Genomic DNA, 26,065 nt, shown 5'->3' with positions numbered 1-26,065 from the left:
TATATATATATATATATATATATATATATATATATATATATATATATATATATATATATATATAAAATATTAATAAAAACATTTGGTTCTAAGAGCATCTGGGATGGACTGTTCAACAGAGCTATGGCTGTCAGCATTGTTTTTGGACTGTGTGAGGAAGCCAGAATACCCGGAGAGAACCTGCGCATACTAGGGAGAACATGTAAACTCCATGCAGAAAGACCCCGGGCCGGGAATTGAACCTGGAACTTTCTCACTGCTATAACAGTTTATATTTTTTGATAAAATGATTTCAGATAAAGTTGCCAGCTTTCTCTTGGACAGGTAATTAATCCTACACACACAATTGTCTAATATCACTGCAGTTTTTGGAGTACAGGATGCTCAGACCTGTCTAAAACAATAACATGCTGCGGCGTGATGATGCTGTTACTCTCCAGTATACTTATTCAGCAACGTCCCTGACGTTTCACAGGTAATGATTCAGTAATTTTCTGTAAAATAATTTTCTGGATATATACCTCGGTTACTTCTCTCCGGCTCCTTTGGAGATCTTCAAGCCTTTCCTCCTCTGCTCTAGTCACCCCGCTGGCACCCCTCCCTTGCCTGGTCCTAGCTGCACGCCCACCCCGGCCTCTCTGCCCTCGCCCTCTTCCTCTCCCTCTTCCTCGCCCTCTTCCTCTCCCTCTTCCTCGCCTTGTAACCCCCGTGCCACAAACAAGACTTGGACTCTGTAAACGGGGAATATATATTCTTCCAGCGAACACAATCTCACTGTTAAACTAATGACTACAATTACTTCGTCTGTTTATATCACCATGCAAAGCAGCTCACCAAATGTCACAACGACGTAGAAAAAATAACGGGTATATTTATTATCTAAAGTCTACATGAAATCTATACCCTACACAGACTAATGAAATACTATCTGTAAAATTATCTATGTAAACAAACCTCATCACTTGAGAAGGTAGGTGATTCCGACGTCGTGGAAGACATTTTGTCCAGTAACGCTCGCCGTACTGTTGGGGGGGAGAAGCGGTGGGGGGGAGACGTTCATGTTGCTGCAGTCTGCAGTCTGGACGTTAGATGTCGCTGAAAATTACACACTGTAGCTTTAAGTCTGCATTATTCTATTTTGATTTAAAAAAAAAAAGCTTCTCTCTCCACTCCCTCCTTCACTAAAATAGTGGTCAATTATGATACTTTCTCATCTCCTAATTTTTAGACATAATAAAACAATGTGAATGCTTACTTTGGTCAACTTTGACTTGGTTATTATAATGAGTGTTGGTTTTAAAATCAACACTCATTATAACTGATAAAGCTCAAAGTAATAAAAATGTCACACTACACAGGGTTATGTTAACATAAAAACCAATCTTACAAGAATATATATTACAATGTACAAAGACAAAAGTACAAAGTGTGAATGTTGTGACTGCTCATTTGTAGTCCCTTTAAATATATATTTGTGATGAATTGTTGTAAAATTGTCTCAGTGTCTACATTAATTTGAAACATTCCGATTCAAGAGATACAATTGTGGTGCTAGCAATTATTCACCACCTGCCTTGTGTACATGCCTAAATGCTATATTTACCTAAAGCCCCCCCAAACAGAATGGAGGGCAGAAAATGATTAGTGCTTGAATGATTGAAGGCTAAAGTGAAGGCTATCGGTTTGGGTTCCCTAGTGTAGGAGCAAGACCAATCTGTCAACAAAGTTATGCTGCTCTGAAAACTATCTGTGTTGAGGTCTTTATGCCACCATAATGACTTATTTTTTTCTGTTCCCTGGAGAACATCATTACAGAAATATGTTTGTTTTATTGTCAAAAAGACTTGTTCATTAGAATTTGTCTGCTTACAAATACAGAGCCAAAATCTGAATAAAAATCACTCTGTAAGAGTTAAATTTATATCCCGTCCACTTGATACTAGGTTTGGGTATACACAAGTTTCTTGACTGCTTAGGGATCCCATCACGAAAAAGTGGCTACAACATCAACTATATTTTAAACCAGCTTCCGGACTGGATATGTGTGAAGCCACCATCTGCAATGTCTCAGTCTTAAAAAGGCTATATGCATAACCAGCTAAGAAACTGGTGCATCTGCACCTTCAAGCGAACGCAGTCCAAACCACTCTAACATAAAAGAACATTGGCAGACTTGGGTGTTGCGACTCTGTTTTAAAATCTATGTTAATTAGCGTTCTACTTTATCATGAATTTTACAATTAATACTACTTATTACTCCTCTGTCCTCTGTCCAGACAAATGCCTTTTTTTCCTCGGTTTTACCTCCTACTTCTACCTTCCTTCTTCTACCTACTTTACCTTTCTTGCAGTGCTCACGTATAACATTAAAATGGCAAGATGAGCATTTTAATGTCCTGCAGTGACTCTTGAAAGAATTGAGGAGAGAAGACTTAAAGATGGAAACACTTTAAATATCCCTTTATAATGTTTGTTTTAAATGAATAGAAAACGTGACAATCAGTATCACATAGCTACGACGGTACCATCGGGCTCACTTCATCAAAGAGTCAGCAGCAGCCCTGAATACCAGTTAAAAAGCATTTTATTCACACAGCCTACCACATCATTACATAATACACATTTGTAAACTGAGGCATCACTGGCCCCAGCCTTATCAAAATATTACAGAGTATATCATATAAAGGCCCAAATGCACAGAGAGCTCACTGTTAAGAATTATACACTTTGTCTGTGCACTCATTCCATTCCCAAATCTTTATGTGCATAATGAAGAACAGAACAAAGGAACTGTCCTAATTAGATAAAATGCTCAGGAAAACGTTAGTCTTAACAAGTAACAGGCAAGCAGTATTAGGGTTTAACAAGCACATCAGTGAACCATAAACATAATCATAACAACTTCCTCTGAGAAGGTAAAATTTTTACAGTTACTTTTAACTGCAAATTAGATTTAATAAAAAAAATTAAGTCTGTTTTAGTTTCCCATATGCACATTATTTTCATTTACCTTAGCCTTAACATATAACAGGCAAGTAGTATTAAGGCTGATTTATACTTCGAAACTAGGTCGTCTGCATGTGTGTCGCAATGAACACAGATATACCCCCTCCGCAGACACTCTGCTGCACCTCTCCCAAATTGTAGGTGACCGCAGACAGGAGGCCTCTGATTGGTCCAATCTCAGCGTTCTTGAATTGGTGTGCGAGAACGCTGGATCCCCGCTCTTTTTCGCCCTCATATCCCTCCGTTGTCAGACAAACTGGCCCCCATTTCCTCACCGCCTCAGCCGTATCTAGACCCACAGCTAGTTCGTGATTTTCCCCTTTTGCGTTGTGGCATTAAATAAAATAACGCAGACCACGCTTCCATATTGAGTATAAATCAAAAATGTCTGTGTCGTACCTGCGACAAGCTCACTGCGACACACTGCTACGGGAGTATAACCAGCCCCTTAGCATTTCACAAGCACATACATGAACCATAAAAATAATCCTTACAGAGACTGGAAATGGAGATTCCTTTCTAATGAGCAGCAACAGGTTAGACAGTTTTATTTCAACAGCATACCCACCTTCAAGGGAAGGATGTGTTTCCTGCCCTTTTTCTCTTGCACCCATCATATTCATGATGTCGCTTGGAAGACATGTTGATATCTTATCTTCTGTGGTTCTGCAAGAGAGAGCCTGCCTGGATGCACACCTCCATCTGATTTGTTAGATGTCAAGCACTGACAATCATTATGCTGTCCGATAACAGGTGATCTGTTTTTTCTCTACTGCTTCATGGAAGAGGGCTTATGTGCAACGGTGTGTATCCATACTGCTCGCAAATATGGCTCCCATTGTAAAATGTAGGTCTATGTTATCAACACCTACAACAACTGGATAAAAAAAAAAAAAACTATGAATAAAAATTTCCCTTTGGGATTAATGAAGTATTTTTGAATTTGACTAGAATTGAATTCAGTCTCAAGACCACCTGCGAAGTTAATAATATAATTCAGAGACTCCAGCAGACCGTAAAAAAAAATAGTTACCATTCTATTGTAATACAAGGTTGACACTGGATTGCATATCAACCATACTCAGTTTTTTAGTGTCAAACACCTCTCAATTGTGCATTACCAGCCTCTTTAAAAGCTGGTGTTCTAAACAGGATTGTATAGACTATGGCAGTGGCCAACTACGGGAAGTGGAGACTGCTCCATCAGTGAATCCTAAATGCAAAAAGTTTTGTGGCAAACTTAACACTTAAAGTAATGCTTCGATGTTTGTCATGCGATTATATATCCAGCAGGACAAAGAGACAAAGCTATGAAGATCTATGCTGTTCTTATTTAACATAGTAACAGGTCACCGGGGAGAACTTTATTGTTAAGCATTTCATTGTTAAAAGAGAAGGATCAAAGTACACTTTAGAGACACGCTTGGGATTTCTAGACTAAAGGTAGACATGCCAATAATGTTTTTATAGAAGTGCTGGGCAGCAACACATAGATTGTCTTACCTACTTTGAATGAATGCAACATGTTGGATTAAGACAAGTGTGAAATAACCCAGCTAAGTATAGCCAGACATTATCCTTATCCCAAACACTTGGTGGATAAAACCCCAGTTTTTGATCAACATGTATCTATCTTACCTTTCCTTGGAAGAGATTTGATCTAGCTGCACAGGGTCAGTGATGGGACTAACGGCGTTGAACAGGGACTAACGGCGTTGAAAGTAACGGCGTTACTAACGCAGTTACCTTGTTTTAGTAACGAGTAATCTAACTAATTACTTTGACTGTAACTATAACGCAGTTACCATTGCAGACACCCCGTTACTGCGCGTTACTCAGGTCGCACAATTAACCTTTTTTCATGATAGGACTCGTGCACAGCTGCGTGAAGCTGACACCCCACCCACATAAAAAAACTCTGCAAATAGACTGAATGGTTAGTGCAACGTTAGTGCAGATTTGTGCAGAAAAAATATTGTTTGTGCTACTTTTGTTTAAGAGATATTAAAGATAATTTTTTTAGGTCATCCAGAGGTGCGCACCTTGTCATGAGAGCGGGGAGGATGAGAATGGCTGATGTATAGTGAGATTCCGTCTGTCAGTTGGGTAGGTGGGTGTTTCTGCTGGTTGGTCTTAACGTACAGCACACACAGAGAGATGGAGAGTGAGGATGACTTCAGCAGCAAAACAGCGTTACTGCGCGTTACAGGTCGCACAATTACCCTTTTTTCATGATAGGACTCATGCACGCGTCATGAGAGAGGGGAGGATGGAGAGTGAGGAGGACTCCAGCGGCAAAACAGCGCTTTCCAGATTGAAATACCGGTGTTACGTCGAGCTGCGTTTCCTCGTCAGATACGGTTTCCCCTGCATCTCCGCACAGCGCAGGCGGCACGATTCACCGCGCAAGTGACAGGAAACACGCATGCTCGCTAAAGGCGCGCAACAGTCACCCAGTGCTCGCGCCACAGGAGAACTATGGAGAGCGGGAACGATCAAATGATAGCCTATATGGAGAAAGGGAGAAAATTTGATGGATGGATGGATGGATGGATGGATGGATGGATGGATGGATGGATGGATGGATGGATGGATGGATGGATGGATGGATGGATGGATGGATGGATGGATACTCTGCCTTTTCAACCTACTGTATTTTTTATTTTAGACATTATTTGATGGCCTTTGTGGCAGGGATGGAGATCCATATTTTATGTCACACAGAGTATAGATCTAGATAGATAGATGGATAGATAGATGTTGCAGTATCTATAACAACCCAAACACACAGAATTTCAGAATTAGACATCCCCAGTTATTGATTTCATACACTCACCAGATCTGAACGCCCTGTTAAAAAACTTCACATCGCGTTCCCCCCGATGTCATTTATGTTGAGTTGCAATAAATGCTAAACTCTCTGCAGGTTCTTGTCTTTGTCGTCCGCTCTATTCAGCTGGCTTTAGAAACACACGGCCAGAAGGTGGGGGCTGGGTGGTGAGGGTTACGGGGGCGAGAAACGCAAAAGTAACTCAATAGTTACTTTTACTAGTAACTAGTTACTTTTATTGTGGAGTAACTCAGTTAGTAACTCAGTTACTTTTTGGGAGAAGTAACTAGTAACTATAACTAATTACTTTTTCAAAGTAACGTGCCCAACACTGCACAGGGTACAGAACCATTGGGGTTGGTGCCTGAAAAGAACACACAAGACACATGAAATCAGTGTCTTTAGAACCAGCATGCTTGTAAGTGGGCTCACCCCATTATCGACCCATGGACCAGCAGCCTGGTTGTTCTGACCCGAGCAAGTAATTACCTAGTACCACATGAACATGCACATTTTTGGATACTCTTCACTTCTGTGGTAGCCATCTGTGGCCTCAGATGGGAGTGAGATTAAAACAATTCATCATGAAGAACTTTCATTTATGGTCCTAATTCATTTTCCACTAAGAACTAAGCCCTCTCTGCCCTAAAATAACATTGTAGGAGCCAGAGAATTTCCTTTTTGTAAATAGATTGCAAGAATTCTCAACATACTTAGGTTTCTGACAGAGGGCTTTATGTTACTGATACATGTGGGCTGCTGACGGGGATGGGAGGGTAAGCCGGTCCTTCTGGCCTGGGAATATCGTGGATTTAGGGAGTTGGTGACTGTTCAAATAGGGGTGGGGTTTATTAAAAACTCAGTTGGGAGGCTGCTTACTGGTAAAATTTAACCTGACTAGTTAACCTGACTACTTATGGGTGTGACTCCTGTTAATTATCTTGTAAGACAGTGATGTACCTCTTATGGCACTATAGTACATACATATAAAATTGACTATGACCTGGATGACAGAATTTTCATTAGCATCAAATCATGTCTTAACAGTTCTTTACCTAATTGCAACCAGTTTTCCTCACACTTGTTAAGAGGAAATCTTTTAATAAAGACTAGGCAAGCATTTGCATAGGGAACTGTGAAAAGGTATCTGGTGTCAACTGTTCTTTTGCATTTTTTATACAAAGAGTAGCCTAATACTAGATTTTAAAGCAAAACAGAATAATGTTTTTTTAATCTAGAAATTAATTGTTACTTAACTATTTGCTTAACCCCTTTTTGTCTTAGTGCTCTCCAAAAGAAGATTCTGGAAGCCAAACGTGGGCGTTTTATGGAGAAAGATAGACGTATTCTGGAGGAACTTAAGGGTCTTCATTGTGAACCACATCCCTACATTAATATCTTTCCATCAGAATCTGACTTCAGTAGGTCAAACTTTTTTCTAATATTTTTATGTTCTTTTTTTATTTAGATATGCATTATGGATGTAAATATATCTAACTGTGAGTACATTGTATTGTGAGGGATTGCCTTTGAGTCAATGAGTCGATGCAATCAACTGGTTTTCCTTTGATAGAAAACTTTTAAACAATTTGACTGTATGATCTGGTTGAATTATCTTTATAAAGTACCTTGAGATGACATGTTGTTAATTGGCACTGTATAACTAAACTGAATTGAATTTAGTTGAATCTTAGAAACATAAGGAATGTTTGACAAGGCTATTATCAGATGGAGCTTGGTTATTTAGGGGTATATACATGAGAACAAGGAATTCTTTAATTCTAGCCTGGTTTTAACAGGAAGCCAATGAAGGGCAGCTAAGATAGGAGAAATATGATCTCTCTTTTGGTTTTCATCAGAACTCTGTCTGCAGCATTTCAGATCAGCTGAAGGCTTTTAGGATCATTTTGTGGGTGTTCTGATAGAAAGAAAAATTACAATAATCCAACCTCGAAGTGACAAATGCATGGACTAGTTTCTCAGCATCAACCCTGGACAATATATTTCGATATTATTTTTTTTCAATATTCTGGAGATGAAAATTATTATTATTATTACGGACAAAATGTTCATTAATACTTTAACAGCTATATTCTGTTCCACAGCTTTCTGGAAGATTCTCATGGAGGGTCCCCCTGAAAAGGGAACATTTGAGCTGTATTGCCAATTTGGTCCTGACTACCCAGTAAAGCCTCCAACAGTTCGCTTTGTGACCCATGTATCCTGTCAAGTAACATGTCTATTCCTTGTATTAAAGCCGGCCTAGAGTGGAAGAAGTGAACAGCTCTAAAGGCAGTCAAACAACCTGAGTAAGGAGTGCACAGTGACTTAGACTGAGACAAACTTATTTATTTTGTATTCACAGAGTGTATACAGAATGAAATGTAATTTTGTACAGCTCTCAGGCATTTCCATTTCCTAAAGTGCAGCGGTGATCAATGTAAACATTGTGGGAGGAAAAAAAAAAATGTTTTTTCAACATTCAGCTGTCTTATGGCAGTGAGGAAGAAGCTGTTTTGGAATCTGCTGGACCTGCATTGAATGCTGTAAAGCCTCTTCCCACAGGGCAGCAGGGAGAACAGTACAAGGTGGGGGAGTGAGGGGTCATGGAAGATGTTACAGGCTGGGGACATGGAGCGCTGGGATGAAATGTTTTTTATGAACGGAGCTCAGTTAGTGTGCAGGTGGCTGGATTAAGGCAGGCAGGCAGTGGGAGCAATCCAAGCCTTCTTATAACATGGCCATAGAAAAGAAAAGGTGAAGGCTGTTCCAAGAATAATCGTAGTAGAGGGGTAGTGTCCGAACTAGTTAGTGCCCAGTTAGGACCAAGCTTGGATCAGTTAACCGTGCCAAGCTTGGTTTTTATGACCAATTACACTTAATGCTAGCACAGTTCCTCACCTGCTATAGGCAGAACCACATGAAAGTGAAAAGAAAGCCCTTTGGGAAACTCCTCCAACTCCCATTGTCATTGTGACACAGCACACACAAGTGAACACTGCACACCATGAAATTGCATTTATGCCTCACCCGTGCAAGGGGGCAGCCCTCAATGGCACCCCAAGGGAGCAGTGTGGCAGGACGGTACCATGCTCAGGGTACCTCAGTCATGGAGGAGGATGGGGGAGAGCACTGGTTAATTACTCCCCCCACCAACCGAACCAGTAACCTTTGGGATCCAAGTCTGACACCCTAACCGCTCACCCACGACTGCCAATGAACATCAAATCAAGTTTAGAGGTAAATTTTGTCTATGATATATTTTAAACTCAATCCAGTGTCTTCTTTTGAGGCCTAGTAGACATTTTACTGTGCTCCCTCTACCAGTAAGAAAGATAACTGGAGCACATGTTGACCTGTTGTCCAAGAGCCCTAGGAGACATTGCCAGGTCAGAGAAAAGCTACAGCAACATCCGTATAAACTGGAGGGGCTGTTCACAACCGGCAGGTGAAAGTCTATGGTTAGGCAGCTAGGATACCCAGGATATACAGTAGTAACCATGTTTGCACCTGAGAGAACCTGTGAGAAGCATCAAAGTAAGGGGTGCCTTTGAAATTGATTGTTCACGTAGGAGACTGAATGACATAACTTGTAAGGTAATGCCGAATCAGGGAAGGAATTGTGCTATCACACTGTTGCTGGACAAAGACGATGCCTTTGTAGGCTTTTCACTTATCAAGGCCTTATAACTATAAGAGAGAAATTCTTTAGAGAGGCTTATAGAGAAGCCCCTATGAACATAACTGATAATACTGAATGATGCTGATGAAGAGGCATTAAGAAAGTGGTTAATCATACATGCTACTTAGACACAAATCAGGGCTTGATCTAACCTATCTGGATGGCCCAACACCCAATGATCCAAGGATACTTTACCAAAGGTTTACCTGAGTTGCATCATAGATGTACATTAAGAAGTTATTTCCTTAATATAATTAAAGATATACCACTGCAACATTAATAATGTGGGACGGATCTGTCACAACATATTTGATCGGAACTACAATGCTCAAATCACAATGAGAGAAATTCTTGAAGCTGTGTTTGGCCTGCTGATTGCTCCTGAGCCAGAGGACCCATTGGACAGGTAACATCACACTTTACATAACTTTACAGTATTTTTACCTCTTTAATTCCAACACCAGTCCACTATCCACTCCTACTTTTTCAGTTATGTGTTCGTTCTTTTGGGGAAAATTATTACCGAAACCAGCCTGGTCTTCTGGGAAGAACAATTATGCTCTAAACCTAGTAATTGTGACATGTTTTGCACCAAAAGCTGTCATCAAGAATGTGCAACATCTTGTAAAGTTATATAATAGAATCTGCCCATATATTTGCTTTTATACATTTTGGAAACCTAACAGTAATTTCGCTAATTCAAAAATATTTGTACTCTATTACCTGATCTAATGGATCCCAAACTCACCTGATCAGCACAGGTGGGCATAGAGTTTACAGGGGCAGATGGAAGCAGGAGCTAGTATTTATTTTTCTAAATAAGATACATTTAACATAAAGAAATACCTGAATTTCCTTTTGCGATTAATTATTGAATTGAATAGTTAAAAGTATCTGATAGTGCATAAGTAAAAGCATGCATAAATATATTGAATCAAAACAGTATGCTGTATTAGACACTAAACAAAGCCCGTTGCTTTAATTTCTTTAAATCATTGGCTGTTTATTTTAACCGCAGATTCTAGTGTCATGGCTTTAAGGTGTTTTACCCACATGCAGACACAGACGGAGAACAAGGAGCAGTTTAAGATGTTTATTTAGGCTACACACAACTATGAATGGTTCTGAACAGAAGCCGCAGGCGAGGTTTGGAACGTCAGTGTTTGGGGCTTAAGAGTCTCTATACATCAGTTAATGATTTATCGATTACTAAATTTGTTGATTTTTATTTAATTAAAAACAAATCTGATCAGATAATCGCATAAACAAAAAGTTTAAAATAGCATAAAGCATAAAATAGCATAGATTAAATGCTTGTCCCCCCCAAAAAATAAAGAACGTAGCAACAGTTTCAGTTCCTGTCTCTAGACACTTTATGCATGCACAAATCAGTGTAAAAACTTTGCCAAAGTGCACATAGCAGTCACAGTTCACAAACAATCTTCAAAACAACAACTTATTAATTTAATTTTGCCTCGTCTAAATTAAGCATGATATTCAATATAACCTGAATATTAATCAATGCTATATAATTTCCACAAATATTTGCAAATGTTATGTTTTTTTTTATTTATTTTTTTATTAAAGCATTCTGGCAGAGGAATACCTGAGCAATAAAGAGTTTTATGAACAAGAAGCCAGAAAACAAACACAGGAAACTGCAGCAGAACCACTGGAGGTTATGGAGAAGGTAATCTTCTTTTAGTCTATGCTTTTTGCTGCTAAAGAAAAAAAACAACCTTATCTTTAGAACCTAAAAAGTACCTTAATAATATATAATATATATATATATATATATATATATATATATATATATATATATATATATATATATATATATATATATATATATATATATATACATAGCTTGGGTGATCCTTTGTATTTGAATGAACATTTTTTTTATACGCCTTTTTTTTGTCTCCAAAAATTTGATTCTCATATGTTTCAACTATTTATATTTTAAAAAGAAACTAGTGGAGGAGCAGGAGAAGCAGTTTATACCTCAACATCTCATCTGTCCACTCACCAAGAGGATATTTTATGATCCAGTAAAAACAAAGTATAGAGCAGTTTATGAACGAAAGGCCATTGAAGATCATCTGAAAGAGTAACATTGAAATTAAATTTTGTATTATTGTGCACCCCTTGGTTGAGAGTGGAACTACATTTAGCAGGCATTTTACTTGTCTGTCAAATCTTTGACACTTTAACCTTTGATCTAATAATATAATAGCTTAAAAAAATTTGTTACTTTTGTATATTTATTCTTTAACACCAACATCAATTAAAATCAATACTTTTTCAATAGAAGTATATGAGTTGAAGAAACTTTTTTCTAATTTTATATTTTGGGTAGCCTTTTATACTCTTTTCCTGATTATTGTCCCTCCTCTCCTATCAAACAACCCCCCCCCCCCCCCCCCCCCCCTGTTCTGGAAGTATATAAATAACAGCTAAATATATGTAACAAATATTTTCTTTGTCCTTAAGGAAAAGAGATGCTCTCTTTAAGTCACTTCATAACCTTTCACAAAACCTCGAATCAAAAAACCTGAACAAGTGATTATTATACTGGATTTACTTTCTGAGAGTTTACTTAATACTATGTCCATTCCTTGTGTCAACTTGTGAGGTGAGGTTGCTTGAGGATCCGAAAACAGAGATGAGTGAGGCAGAGATGAGTTCTTGCAGGTTTAATGGAGGAAAACTGAGGCAAGCATCTAAAAACACAAAAATACTGAGAACCAAAAACCAGCAAACGTCAGGGAAATCTCACGTGGGGAACCAGAGATGAGGAAGCAACAAAACAACAACAAGGAACCAGCACTGAAGAACTGCACAGGGAGAGTATATATGGGAGACAGAACAAAGACTTGGAGAAATTAGATTATATGGAGCAGGTGTGGATGGAAGTTGTGTGGTTAAAAAAAAAACCCTTGACTACTACTGGAGTATGGTCAACAACTTTTAATGAGCATCAAACAGTATTCATTCATATATAGTCCCGTGGTTCCCCAAGTGGTCTAAATCGGTACAAGCCATGGCAGGTTTAACATTAACACACTGGTTTACACCACATAAGTGACTAGAAGGGAGCTAGGGGAAAGGAGACAGGCACAAGGGGGCAACAGAGAGTAACTAAAGACTGGCTTAAACATAACACAGAATGGAAAAATAAACCAAAGTTTAACAAAACAGAAGTACTTAGTAAAAAACTTAAAACAAAAAACTCATAGTCCCAAAAGGGGAGAGCCATAACACCTATATATAATACTTCAATAGCTCTGTTGTGTCTAACATTTGGCTAGTGGTGCAGAAGCTGGAAAGGTGGGCTAAATCTAATCTGTCCTTCATTATTTTCTGAGTGTAAAAATATGCATGGCAAGTTTATTAGGGAGTATAGCTTTAAGTTGGATATTTGATGAGTTTCATTATGTATATATCCTCCTTTTAGCTGGTGTTGTGGCTGATTGGTGACCTGTGCTTGTAGATCATAAAAAACTGCTGCTCACACTAGACGACTAAATGCAGGGTTTAGTCGTACATTGTAAGCTCACAGCTAACGATTTATGCTCGGCCCAACGCTCTGATGCGATCACACTGCACGACTAAAAACCACGTTGGACTCAGTTCCGCAGTGAGATGGAGCTGCTCTGTAGCTCTCTATCCTGAAGCCAAACAAATAGAAGAGGAATATGAAGCTCACTATAATGAACTGCTCTTTGTGCAATTTTGTGCTGAAAGTCCTAAAAAGAAAAGGCGACAACATATTTGAAAAAAAGACATGGCTGAGCAAACATGGCTAATATGGTCTTTCAATTTTACAGTCAGAACTGCATTTCACTCATTGCATCCCTGCCATGCTGCTGTGTTTACAACTGAGAGGAAGAATAAAGAGAAGAATCCTTGTTTGCGCACTGAGCGATTTACTCACGACGGTCGGGAGAAAATCAAACATGTTTGATATTCTCCCGACCTCATAATTCCTGATCGGTAGGTGGTCGTGAGAGGCTGATCGCTGCTTGTAACCCCCTGTACAATACACGACTCACGACGCACAATCAGGCTATAGTTGGCCTGATCTTAAGATTCTCGCACGACTGGAAAATCGCCCCGAAAATTGCACAGTGTACGTCCAGCTTAAGTAAGATTGATATTTGACTTTCTTTGTGACTCTATATTCTCTTACAGGAGCCAATGGGATCCATTTGCTGAACCTACGATCCCTCTCAAACTAACTGATCTAAAGCCAGACCAAGAAATGAAGTCCATGGTGAAAGATTATCGTACACAACAAATTAATGGACAATTCTAGCCAAACAGTGGCGCTTCAATCACATCATCTCATGCCCTGTGAGTACTATGGTTCATATTCTTAGAGTCATAGATTTAATCATGGAGTTCAAGCTTTGACTCATCAGTCAATGATCAACCCATCCTTTCATTGAGTTGGTATCCATTGTAGGATGTTTCCTATAGAGACCAATGTGTGAGATTTTTTTTTCCTTTTTATTTTTTGATCAATGTGTAAATATACTGCAAAGCAAACACTACTTAGGAGCAAAGCAAATGGTGTAAGTGTAGAGAAGAAGCCATTTGACCCATTCTACGCTGGTATTGTTCAGGCCCTGAGAGCAAGATAAGAATAATTTCAGCCAACAAGACAGGGGGTTAAGACAAGAAGACTTTCATTTTTATTGGAGCAAAATGATGACAGAACATTTGAAATCAAGGTACACAAGTATTGTGTAATTTCTGCATTTCAAATCTTTTGTTAAAAAAAATCAACTTTTGAATAATCAATTAAAATAAGCTAAATACAGTAAATGCCTAAGAAGATTTGCAAACTGTAAGACAATCTCTTAATAGTCAAATATGTAAAAACCCTTTTTTGAATTTTGACCCTGAATGTAAGACCCCTAGATTGATTAAAAATAAATCATGTTCGAAGGCTCAGAGGCAACTTTACTGCCTTATTTGTTCATGACACTGATTCAGTAAGGTATTGGAAGTATTCATCGAAGTGTATGGTCCATATTGACATGGCAGAAGCACTCAAATGCTGAAAATTTGCTGGCTGCACTCCCCTAATTTGAATCTACTTTTCCACCACACCCCAAAAGCGCTCTATCGAATTGAAGCTTGCATGTGAAAATCTCAGTAGATCAACAGTTTCTGAAAAACTCAAACCTGCCCGTCTGGCCATAACAACCATGCCAAGTTCATAGTTACTTAAATCACCTTTCTTCCGTATACTGATGCTTGGGTTGAAATGCAGCAGATCATGACCACAGCTACATGCCTAAATGCACTGAGTTGCTGCCATGTGAATGGCTGATTAGAAATTTGTGTTAACACACAGTTAGACAAAAGTACCTTATAAAGTTGCAAATGAGTGTACATTGTTGAGCAGGTAAAACAGAAAAACACACCAAGATGTTTTGGGAGCATAATAGTGAAGGGGGATTGATAAACATATATACTGCATACTGAAACATAACTAATGTTCCAATGGACGGTGAAAACAGTAAAGACCATAAACAAGCAAACAGTCTGTGGGCTTAAATTTAAATGTAGGCTCAGGCATAGTTGCAAACATGCTGCATCAAACCTTTGTATTTTCCGCACAAAGCCGGTGTTTTGGTTGCTATTATACAAACATTTTTGAAACTAGTTCCATGAGTGAAAATATTTTAAAAAGTCTTGCTTCCTTTTTCCAAACTATCTAAGACGCTTGTGTCATGGTCCCACTTCTAGAGAAGCAGACATGCAGCACATTCAGAAAATAACAACTATAGCGCCATACAGTGTTGTGTGCATGCTTCCCTTCCTAGCTGATCGAGCATATTTTCAGAATCTTCAGACATATTGAGTATATTTGTTTGGAGTTGAAGATTATTTGATCTAGCTTTGTGATTACAGAGAAATGTTCTAAAACTGATGACCATTTATGTGTGGATGTAGGCTAATGTTAAGACTTCTATCTCTCTCTTTCATCATGCCCCAAATCCTAAAGTCTAAAACAGACTTATCCCAGGTGTTCACCTATAAAAGGTCAAAAAAATACAGTATATTCTTAAAACACCCCTACGTCTGCAGAGAAGGTGTCTGGTTTAACCCATGAAGTACATGATGCCCAGCCTTGACTCTTTTGCCCAGGCAGTTTTACATCTTCAAACATGTAGTCAAAAGTCTCCTAAATCTGTCTTATATTCCACAAATTACGGTCTCTAAAATTACCCAAACAAGGGTAAGTTAGTGACCCATGTGAACATTAAAGTCCTTACCAATTATTTTTTACAAAAAAACATACACATTTTTTTTTATTAATCTTGAAAAATATTAACTCGCACTACACCAGACATAACCATTTTCCCACTGTGTATATGAGGCAATGAGCCCGAGGTCTTTTAGATTGCCTTATCCTAATATTAAGCGCCATCTACAGAATTTTTTGACATAATGCTGGCTTGGAGTCCAAAAGATGTCTGTGATTGAAAGAAAAAGATTAAAAACCGAACTTAGCAATAGGTGTGATTAATTCTGGTCTGAGCTGTTAAAGGGAAATACATAGATCTCTCTTTGGGATTTTTTTCAATAAGATAACTATTCAGTTTTTTGTTGAATTACAGAAATGTTCTATGAAAACACAAGTTTACACCTATCTTTATTAAACTGTTCTTTAAACAAATTAAGATATAAAAGTTATTGATTGAATTAAATGGGATCTGCGCTGTTTTTTTTTAAACATTTTTATAACTTATTCTTTTTTAATAATCACTAACAGTTATAAAATTATAAATCAATGACATATAATTTTCTTTTATTTCTAATAAAACATATTTGGTTGGAAAATCTTTTTCTTGCTTGATCTTTGTTATTCACACTTTTGGAAGTTTGAGATACACTCACACACCTGTTAATATTTCATTATATATTTTATCCCAAAATTAAGGGGAAGAAAATGCTAATACAGGCAAAGAATTAAACCAAGGAACATTTTTCTAAAAGGCATTAGAAATTCAATTCAGAATATTTATGTAGCCCTACTTCACAACACATGTCATCATAAGACACTTTACGGTTCACCAGATCATACTGTAAAATTGATTCAAAGGAAAACCAGTTGATTCCATAGACTCATTATCTCAAAGGCAATCCCTCACACTAAGCATGCTTGTAGTGACAGTGGAGAGGAAAAACTCCCTTTTAAGAGGAAGAAACGTCCATCAGAACCAGACAGAGGAGGAAGTTTGGTTTTATGTTGTAGCAAACCCCAAATATAAAAAAATAAAAACTGAAAACCTATAAAGACATGGCAGCTTCGTAAACTCAGACATACACACTTTCTGGCACAATTTCATCTTGTAATTAAGTAAATCGAAAGAGACACACAGGGGCCTGTTTCAGACAGGATAAGTGGGAATAGAATAATTTTATTTGTTAATCCCTGCATACCCTGGATTTTCAGTTTCAGAAAGCCATGTTAACCTGAGTCAGGTTTACATCAATTCAATTTCAATTCAGTTTATGTCTATAGCGCCCATTCACAACACATCATCTCATCTCACATCACAGGGATTGCCTTTGAGTCAATGCAATCAACTGGTTTTCCTTAGATAGAAAACTTTGAATCAATTTACTTTGAACTGTAAAGTGTCTTGAGAAGACTTGTGTTGTAAATTGGCGCTATATAAATAAACTGAATTGAATTGATCTCAAGGCACTTTATAGTTCACCAGATCATCCAGTCAGATTGATTCAAAGTTTTCTATCTAAGGAAAACCAGTTGATTCCATCGACTCATTGACTCGAAAGGAAATCCCTCACACTAAGCATGCTTGTAGCCACATTGGAGAGGAAAAACTCCCTTTTAACAGGAAGAAACTTCTAGCAGAACCAGGTTCAGTGTGAGCAGCCATCTGCTGAGGCCGACTGGGGTTCAAGGAGACAGAAGCAGACATAGAAAAAGAACCAGACATACAAAAGGTAACTGTCAACCAGCTCCACAGGCGGCCCCATCCAGGAAACACACAGCCAGGAACCCGAGACGGCTTCCATGTCTAACGATTTTCATAGTCTTCCTTTGCAGCATAAAACCGGTCTTACTAATTAACTTAATTTTTATGTTAGAACACAAGTAAACTTACATACTGCATTAAAAACACTCAAAAGGTCAGTAACTCCTACACTCCTGTCTGTCTCTGTCGTCCATGGAATAATTGAAATCACCATATCGGTCACTCTATCGATTTGTCTTTACGATCTGATTGAATTGTAAAGTGCTTTTAGATTACATGTGTTGTGACGTTATGTAAATAAACTGAAAATTGAATTACACTCAAAATATCAAGTCTCTACAACAAGTGTCTCTGAAATCTTTATAATGTGTTTAGAAATTATTATTAATTATTATTAACAGTCACTGAGCACTGAGCAGGGCAGTAGATGGTGCCTGTTATTCCAATGGTCGACAAAATGTAATGAAAAACTTTGTTTTTAGTTAGAAATTCAAATTATTTGTGGATTTGTTGCATCACCATTGAGCCTCCTAAGACTGAAAATGGTTTAATATTTTTGGCCACAAGAAAGCAGTGTTTCCTTTAAGTGTACATGAAGCTGGAGGGAGGTTGCAGAAGGCAGTTGTCCTTTAAATGGATAACTGTGATTTTACATTATAACAGCCTGTCACCTCAAGTAAAATATCATGCAAACATACCGGCATCCTCTAAAATGTTTTGTGTTTTTTCATGTTAACGATTTGCTTACACTATCTACTCAATGGCCACGGAGTATTGCATCACTGAAGTGGATGAAGAAACAAATGCGCATGGATAATTCTTTGACAAAAATCTTAAAAGTGTTCCCTTTGTACGCCCTTCCACTGCCCCACCTAAATAAATTCATTGCATCCAATTCCTTTTCTGCAGGCATCAACAATTCTGTCCTTCTCTGTGTTGTATGGCCAAATAACGGGAATCTGAGTAAGCTCACGGTTCTTAGCGTAGCATGCTTATGTTCAGAGGTGACCAGAGTACCAGTAACATGTACGCAAGCAAGAGCAGCACTAGGAGCAGCACTACTTGATCATAATTTTACTCAAGCAAGAGTAAAAAGTAACTCATCCTAACATCTGATATTTTAAATTGCGTAATAAAGACAGAACAAATTAGTTCTGTGCAAATTCTGGTATTTTAATGATTATGATACAATAATTAAAGCAGACAAATAATGTAATTGAACAATAAAAAAAACTATTTCAGGCAGAAGAAACACTTTTCTAAACCAATTTTGTTTTTAACGTAAAACTTACTAAACTAGTACCTCAAGTAACAATATTTACTCCCTACTGCAGGGGGAACCCAGCAGGGTCCTAATAATGAAAATCATCAGCCAGTAAAGGTCCGAGGACATTTTTAATTACAATCTATTACTTTGAACAGAACTGAACACTGAAATAAAATGAGCTAATTATGCATCCAACAAACGTTCAGTCTAGTATATAGACAATTTCCTGATTCACATATTTTATAAAACACCTGACCAGACCTTTTGTGTGTTTTTGTTTTTCTTTCGTTTTTCTGTCTTAATGAGAGCAGTGGGCTTTATGCTGCCCTGCAAGGCTTTAAACCTGGGTTTGAATAGAGACTAAGCTATTCTCAAGCACATATGAAGGTGCTCATTTTCTGATCTGAGAAAATGCACCAAAGTGAAAAAGAAAAACTGTACTATATAGTTTACCTGTGTGAAATGTAATTTCAGTTTTCATCCAGTTGTTCTTAGTAGGTTTTTTAGAGTACATTGATAAGGAAAGCGCAGCATTACAACACGGGCTGCTCTTGCAGCAAGAAGGTTGCGGGTTCGATTTCCAGCCTGGGGTCTTTCTGCATGGAGTTTGCATGTTCTGCCTGAGGATGTTTTTGAAATATGAAGGTTTTTTGTTCAATGGTTATTAATGGAGAAGCTGTTATGCTGCCATCTGCTGTGTCTTCTGAGTACTGCAGTTGTATTGTACCATTCTGAAAAACTAAATATAGCACACGCACGTTAAAACGCCTGTTCTCTTCAGATGTCGTTAGATTTTTCAGCAACTGTATATTTTCAGTTCGCTAAAAATGAGCCACTGGTGCCGTAAAAAAAATCAACAAATAAAATCCCTCTAGGAGAGGAGTTTTTAGACAGCTGGAGATAGGCCCCAGGACCCAGCTTGGGATAAGAGTGACAGAAAATGGATGGATGGATAATCACATCTTTTACTTACTGACCTTTACTGGTTTGTCCATGCAACAGTCCTAGTTTTTGTCAGGAGGATTTTACTTTACTAACACAGCATTTTCATCTGACTTTTATAAGCATCATTACATGTCTTTTAAAAAAGACTAATAGCCGTTTTTTGGCTGTTGGGTTTATTTGTTATGCAGTAGGCTACTTCCATAACTGACCACGAGAAACAGAAGTGTTGGATTGACATGGCAAATTATATGATATATTATAATAACTAAAGAAATGCAGTTAACTTTATTTGCATGCAGATGAAAACATTAATATTCAAAAGAGGTAGGCTGTATTATATTTTTAAAAATATTTTTTCATAAATCTGACTTCAAGTCTGACATTTTTCAGTTCAGCCTGAATGTCAGAAAATGACTCTGTTCTTCACATTCAGAGTTTTCCATACACACCCTTGGTATTTGCTGGGATAGCCTCTAAAACAGGGGTCTTCAACGTTTTCAAGGCCAAGGACCCCCAAACTGATGGTGAGATGGAGCAGGGACCCACTAATTATATATATTGTATGAAATTGTGTTATATCAAACTTGTCCTATAGTTACTCTTTTACAGATGGAGTCATGTAACGAAATTAATTTCTCCCTGGGATTATTAAAGTATTTCTGATTCTGATTCCTGGTTGATGGTACAGGTGTTGTGAATGAAACGGTGCCCAGCTTGAAAGAGCTCCTGTGTGTTGCTGAATGTGTGCATTGATGACTGAAAGACATCTTCTGCCTCCATTTATCTGTTTACTACAGTGTGTTGAATTCATGTTAATGTGGATTTAAAGACATTTTAATTAGTGGAAAAAATTGCAGGAGGGAATATTAAAAAAAAAGTAATCAACCAAAACTTTTGCAACCCCCATGCAGTACCTCTGTGGACCCCCTGTTAAAGACCTCCGCTCTAAGCCAATTCCTCCTCAATGAGGTTACAAACAAATAAACAGCTGATGCTGCAACAGTAAACTACAAATTCTGAAAAAAGTAAAATATAAGTTACTAAAGGAAAATAAATCTCTTAATGTCAATTTCATATAGTTGTATTAATGTCAATTTTCACATAGTTTTATTTTCCCCAAACCCTAAAAATATAACATCGGTTAAGGCTAAATTTATTGCCAACATTTTCAGATTAAACATTATATATTTAGCTGAGATTTATGAGTAGGTTAAAACACTTCATAACTAGAACAGAGGAAACTTTAAGATCCTAATTATTTTCAAAAGACATTATTATATTCAATACATTTGTGCAGCTGCCAAGGCCTGAAAATGTTAGAGAAAGCACCCTCTGGGGGTTATGTCATGTCAATAAATTTAGTACTCCCAATTCTATTTTAATCTTAATGTAACAAAGTTAAAGGTTGTCCTGCATGCTTTAGATGCATCTTTTCTTCAGCACACCAGAATCAAACGATTGCATTTCCCCCTCAGCAACCTCCTGTCATGATGGGTTTTCTTTGAGTAAAGCCCAAGATGCAGAACACACACGGAGACACTAGTAAAAGTCCAAAGAGTTTATTAAAGGGCACAAGTACATGGATAATTATGGAACAATACAGGCAGGGGGCTGGTTCACTGGGGTCTGAGCAGGGAAAGGAAGATGGCTGGTAGCTGAGTTCATGTGAGGCTAAGCATTAGCTTCAGGCTTAGCCTGGCAGTCCTGGATTTGAGCTTCCAGCTCACAGCAGAGAACATCAGGGGAAACACGAAGGATTTCTCAGGCTGAGCTTCCAGCTCTAGCAGGGAACAACAGGGGATTAACTCAGAGGATTCTTCAGGCTGAGCATCCAGCTATCAGCAGGGAACATCAGGGGAAAATCCACATGGGAACCTCTAGGGAAACTCCACATAGGGGTCGTCAGGTTTCAACCAAGTAGGAATCTTCGGGTTGGCTCACCAGGGCAGCTTAGCAGGTTAGGCTTTCCCAGAGTTTCAGGCTTGAGACTGGTTTCCTGTGATGCAGCTCTCCCAGAGCTGCAGACCAGAGACAGGGTTCCAGTGAGGTTGCTCTTCCAGAGCTTCACGAGGAGACAGGTGGTTAAGCTCATCCAGAGCTTCACGAGGAGACAGGAGGTTAAGCTCATCCAGAGCTTCACGAGGAGACAGGAGGTTAAGCTCATCCAGAGCTTCACGAGGAGACAGGATTCCTGTGAGGCACAGATAAGGGAGAGATTAGAATCTGATCTCAACCTAGGGACAACCAAGACTCAATCTTAAACAGAAGGCTCAGGAAGCTAACCAACTAAGATCAACACTGCGGCGTGGAAGCAAGGTCAGGCAGGAGCTTATAAAGGAGAGGTCTTCTAATGAGTGGATGGGAATCAGGTGTGCTGGAAGGTTCCAGCTCCAGAAGACCCACGGCGCACTCTGCTGGACACAGAGGGTAATCTCCAGATCCCCACAGTAACTCCAGCCCTAAAAGACAATAACACAGAGCAGAAGAGGATCCTCGGCGCCCTCTGGAGGGCAAGCCTGAGGATCCTAACACCTCCTGAGGGATCAGTTAGTTACAGTAAAAGCTGAGCATGGAGCTAAATCGATCTCAAAAACATCCACATGTGTACAACAAGATATCTAATTGTACATCTTAATTTACAAATCTGTATCACACAAAGATCAAATGTGCACCTTGACATTTACAAATGTGTTCAGTTTCTCAAATTCACATCATTCATAATATGCGAGTAATAATACACTGCACATGCATGAATTGTAAATGTCAAGGTACACATTTGAGCTTTGTGTGATACACATTAGTAAACTGAGATGCACAATTACATATCTTGTTGTACACATGTGGATCTTTTTGAGACTGATTTGACTCCATTTTTATCTTTTCTAAAACCAGTTTTAATGTGAGCGTCGGATAATCAATCCATTTAAATCCTTTACCCCCTTTTCCTTTAATAGAATATAGTCTGAAACATTAACTAGATGGTGTCTGTTAAAAGGAGTGAGCTATGCAACCCTGAGGGACCAAGTATGTATAGTTTAGAGAAGAAAAAATCACCTTTCAACAAAGTTTTGTTTGAATTAAGCAAAGCTGTTTGCCTTTGGGTTCATTAATCATTTAGTTCATACTATATTCCTTTAGTTTTATTTTAACATTTATCTTTAATTATCCTTCCATTTCAGTTTGTTGTTCTTTGTAAGTCTTAGTGTTGATGTGTCCTGTCTGCTCTGCTGCTAAACTGCCAGATTGTCTATAAGTTCATTAAAATCAGAAGAACTGCAGGAGGAAAGTCTCACTGTCCTTTTGTAGAGCTAATTAGTTCTGAACCTGCAAGGTGACTAGAACAATTGTTCTATTAACATGTTGTCAGGTCAGACCCCCCAACAGAGAAACAATAATAACCACATATCTGCCAAAGCGCTGTATTATAGTAATATCAAACTCTTGCTCCAGTTGACTTCACTTTTATTTATAAAGAACCAATTTACAACCACTTTTTTCAAGACACTTTAGAAATAAAGACAAAAAGATCCTGTTCACAGGACTTCAATCAAACCTTTATTATAGTGAGAATAACATGTGAAGATAGAACGACAGGAAGCATCCTTCAACAGAAACAGACCTAGTAGGGGAATTTATTAGAATCCAGTCTTGTAAAATAGAAACAAGTCCCAGCAAATGTCATCTGAAGGCAATTTACATGACAACTTTAATACAAAAACATGTAACAGAAAACAACAGAAACACAGAATCAATTTGAAACACAAACATGGAGTCCAGCCTGATCCTACTTACAACATGGTAAAAATAAATTCAGCTTATTATGGCGTTTAGAGAAATGTCTTCAATCCGAGGAAGCTCAGCCAATCATATCCAGTCGTTAATTTTACAGTAGTCCTTCCTCCTGAGCAGTGAAGTGGTGACAGTAGAGAGGAAAAGCAGCTTTAAGCAGGAAGGAACCTCCAGCAGCTCCATGTCAGCGCCCATCTACTGGCCGAGCGGAAGAACAGGCGTTAGTGAACAACATGCTAGTCTGTGACATTTAAACACATGAACACTGGGAGAGGTGTAACTTTGACCAAGAGGAGAGGGAAACACACATAGAGAAGCTAAAGTTAACAGAAGCCATAACTGTAGAGAATGGATGCTTGGAGAAAATGCCTGAAAATGCTGCAAGTCTTCAGTCGGTCGTTTCTCTGCTTTAAAAAGTTCTACAAAACCCTTCAGAGATCAACCAGGGGGAAATTCTCCCATATTGGATCAGAAGCTGCTTCCTAACTCTTTATCTGTGGTCTAATGAAAAAGTCAGAACTTCTGGTTCTGGTAAATTTTGGTTACATAGATTCAAACGAAGGTGAACAATTAATGATGGAAAGATAAAGATTAAAGGTCAGACCACCTTGATGGGATGGTTGTATCTTTTAAATCTGTTTGTTCTGGATCTGTTTTTAATATCTCCACCAATACTGATGAACATCTGGAAGCAATAAAGGTTCGTTATCTTCTCTTACTGGGTGGAGCAGACTGATGGTTTAGCTGCAGGGTCGTCAACGTTTTTCAGTCCAGGACTCCAGCATGTTGGAGAGAAATAGAGGAGCCATGTTTCTCCTCCTTAGCGGTCTCTGTGCTCCTTCCTCTTCTTCAGCTCCCTCATCAGTAGCTACATTTACATGCGCGCAATTTCCCCGATCCGATCCAAACCTTGGTTGATCGGAAATTCATGTACCAAGCGTTGGATCAGATTAAATATTTTAAGCATGCGCAGAACTTCCTGCCAAACTTGGCAGTTCTGTCTGCGTCTGGTTTTTGGGAGGCCTGACAAACGATGCGCTCGGAGTGAGCGGAAAGAAAAACGGAGAGAGGAGGAAAAAAGCGCTTGGCAGCGAAATGTCCGAGAGAAAATGTAGAGAATGAGCGATTGAACCGGCGTGGGAGAGCGAGTGGGCTGTGGAGAGAGAAAAGAGGAAGAGGAGGAGGATAAATTCCTGCTTCCTGCAGCTTTAAATGAACTTGAGTGTATAAGTCGGCGTTCCTAGACTCCCCCCGCCATGTTGTTCACAGCGAGAGCGAGAGCGACCGGTGGTTTCCTTTGCTGACGTCGCACACATGCGCAGTGAAGATTATTTTACTCTTAAGATCTGAATGGGTGTTTACATGGACGCCAATCAGAATGGCGATCGGCAAAAACCACCTCTCTCTTTCGGAATTAAATTTAGATCCGATCGGACCGAATCGGATTAGAATCTTCCGTCTGACATGTTTACATGAAACATTTTTGATCTGATCAGGCCTTCAATCCGATTAGTTGTGTCCATGTAAACGTAGCTAATGAAAGCAAAGTGTCCTGAGTCTGAAACTGTCTGCATGTGATGCTTCTCTAGTTAAATAACAACCAACATACCTCCAAACACGTGTGGATGGATTCTGTTCCAATGTGATCCGGCTGCTAGAAAACTGCTTCCATGTTCAACCTGCTTTCCCTGCAAAAAGAAGACAAATTAATTTCCTGGAAACCAAGTTTAAATCTGGGGCAGGATGTTGTTTTCATCATAATCTTGGTCTTTCTGTGTTTTAGTGACTGTTAGCTTTTAATCAGGCCTGGGAAGCTTGAGTTGTCGGTTTGTCGTGTTAATAAAGTCTTACTCCGTGTGTTTTCTGTTCCAGTCTTTCTCTGTGCCGTCCTCAGGTCGGGGCTGGGAAGCTCCTCACCATCCTGGATGTCCCGGTTCCTCACAGAAGTTCTGCTTTTGGACGTCCACAGTGTCTGAAATTAACATGAAAAACTAAGTGAGGCCACCTGAAATGTTGACTTTATAATTAAATGATGGATTATTGTTGCTCCTTACTGAACATGCTCTCACTCTTTGTAAAGGTCAGCAGCCCAGATGATCCTCCTCTGGTTTGGTCGCTGCAGATCTCATCAGCATCTTCTGATGGCCCAAAGCTTGGAGAGGCTCAGTCCAACATGGGATTCAAAAAACACAGAATCACAGATCCACTGCGGTCAGAACTGGCCTAGATCATATGAAGAATATTTCTGCAGAGGATTCTTTTCCCTCAAAGTAGGCCTGAAAACTAACTGACCAGAGGAACATCTAGAACTAGACCAAGTCACATCTGAAAGCTGTTTCTAACAGTCGGCTCCTCTCACAACCCAAATCCCTACATCAGTCCTGTCCTCTGTCTCAAACTGGTCTGAAATCAGTTTGTCCCTCTAAGCATGGTCTCTTTACCTTCTCACCAACATCCCAGAGACCAGTTCCACTGATGACCATCACAAGCTGTGCCACTGTTCCATTCTAGATCCAGTTTGT

The 26,065-nt window shown here is 38.8% G+C and overlaps 1 protein-coding gene and 1 long non-coding RNA gene across 2 annotated transcripts; one reads left to right on the top strand and one right to left on the bottom strand.

Moving 5' to 3' along the window:
- Window positions 1–7,058: 7,058 nt before the first annotated feature.
- LOC119794912 (ubiquitin-conjugating enzyme E2 11-like) lies at window positions 7,059–13,836 on the top strand (the record flags this gene model as incomplete). Its single annotated transcript, XM_038302676.1, has 6 exons — window positions 7,059–7,257; window positions 7,942–8,054; window positions 9,779–9,924; window positions 11,106–11,208; window positions 11,489–11,628; window positions 13,713–13,836. Coding segments are annotated over 6 exons (825 nt in total), but the record flags the coding sequence as incomplete, so codon positions are not given.
- An 11,315-nt stretch (window positions 13,837–25,151) lies between these two features.
- Window positions 25,152–25,737, bottom strand: LOC119794907. Its single transcript, XR_005282270.1, has 3 exons — window positions 25,598–25,737; window positions 25,395–25,515; window positions 25,152–25,231 (listed from the first exon to the last, which is right to left on the bottom strand). It is a non-coding gene; the product is annotated as an uncharacterized LOC119794907 (long non-coding RNA).
- Between the last annotated feature and the right edge of the window lie 328 nt (window positions 25,738–26,065).

This window comes from Cyprinodon tularosa, unplaced genomic scaffold, assembly GCF_016077235.1.
Source record: "Cyprinodon tularosa strain WSP-4 unplaced genomic scaffold, ASM1607723v1 ctg498, whole genome shotgun sequence".
Taxonomy (NCBI): domain Eukaryota; kingdom Metazoa; phylum Chordata; class Actinopteri; order Cyprinodontiformes; family Cyprinodontidae; genus Cyprinodon; species Cyprinodon tularosa.
Note: the sequence above shows the minus strand (reverse complement) of the source record. Positions and strands in the feature narration are given on the sequence as shown.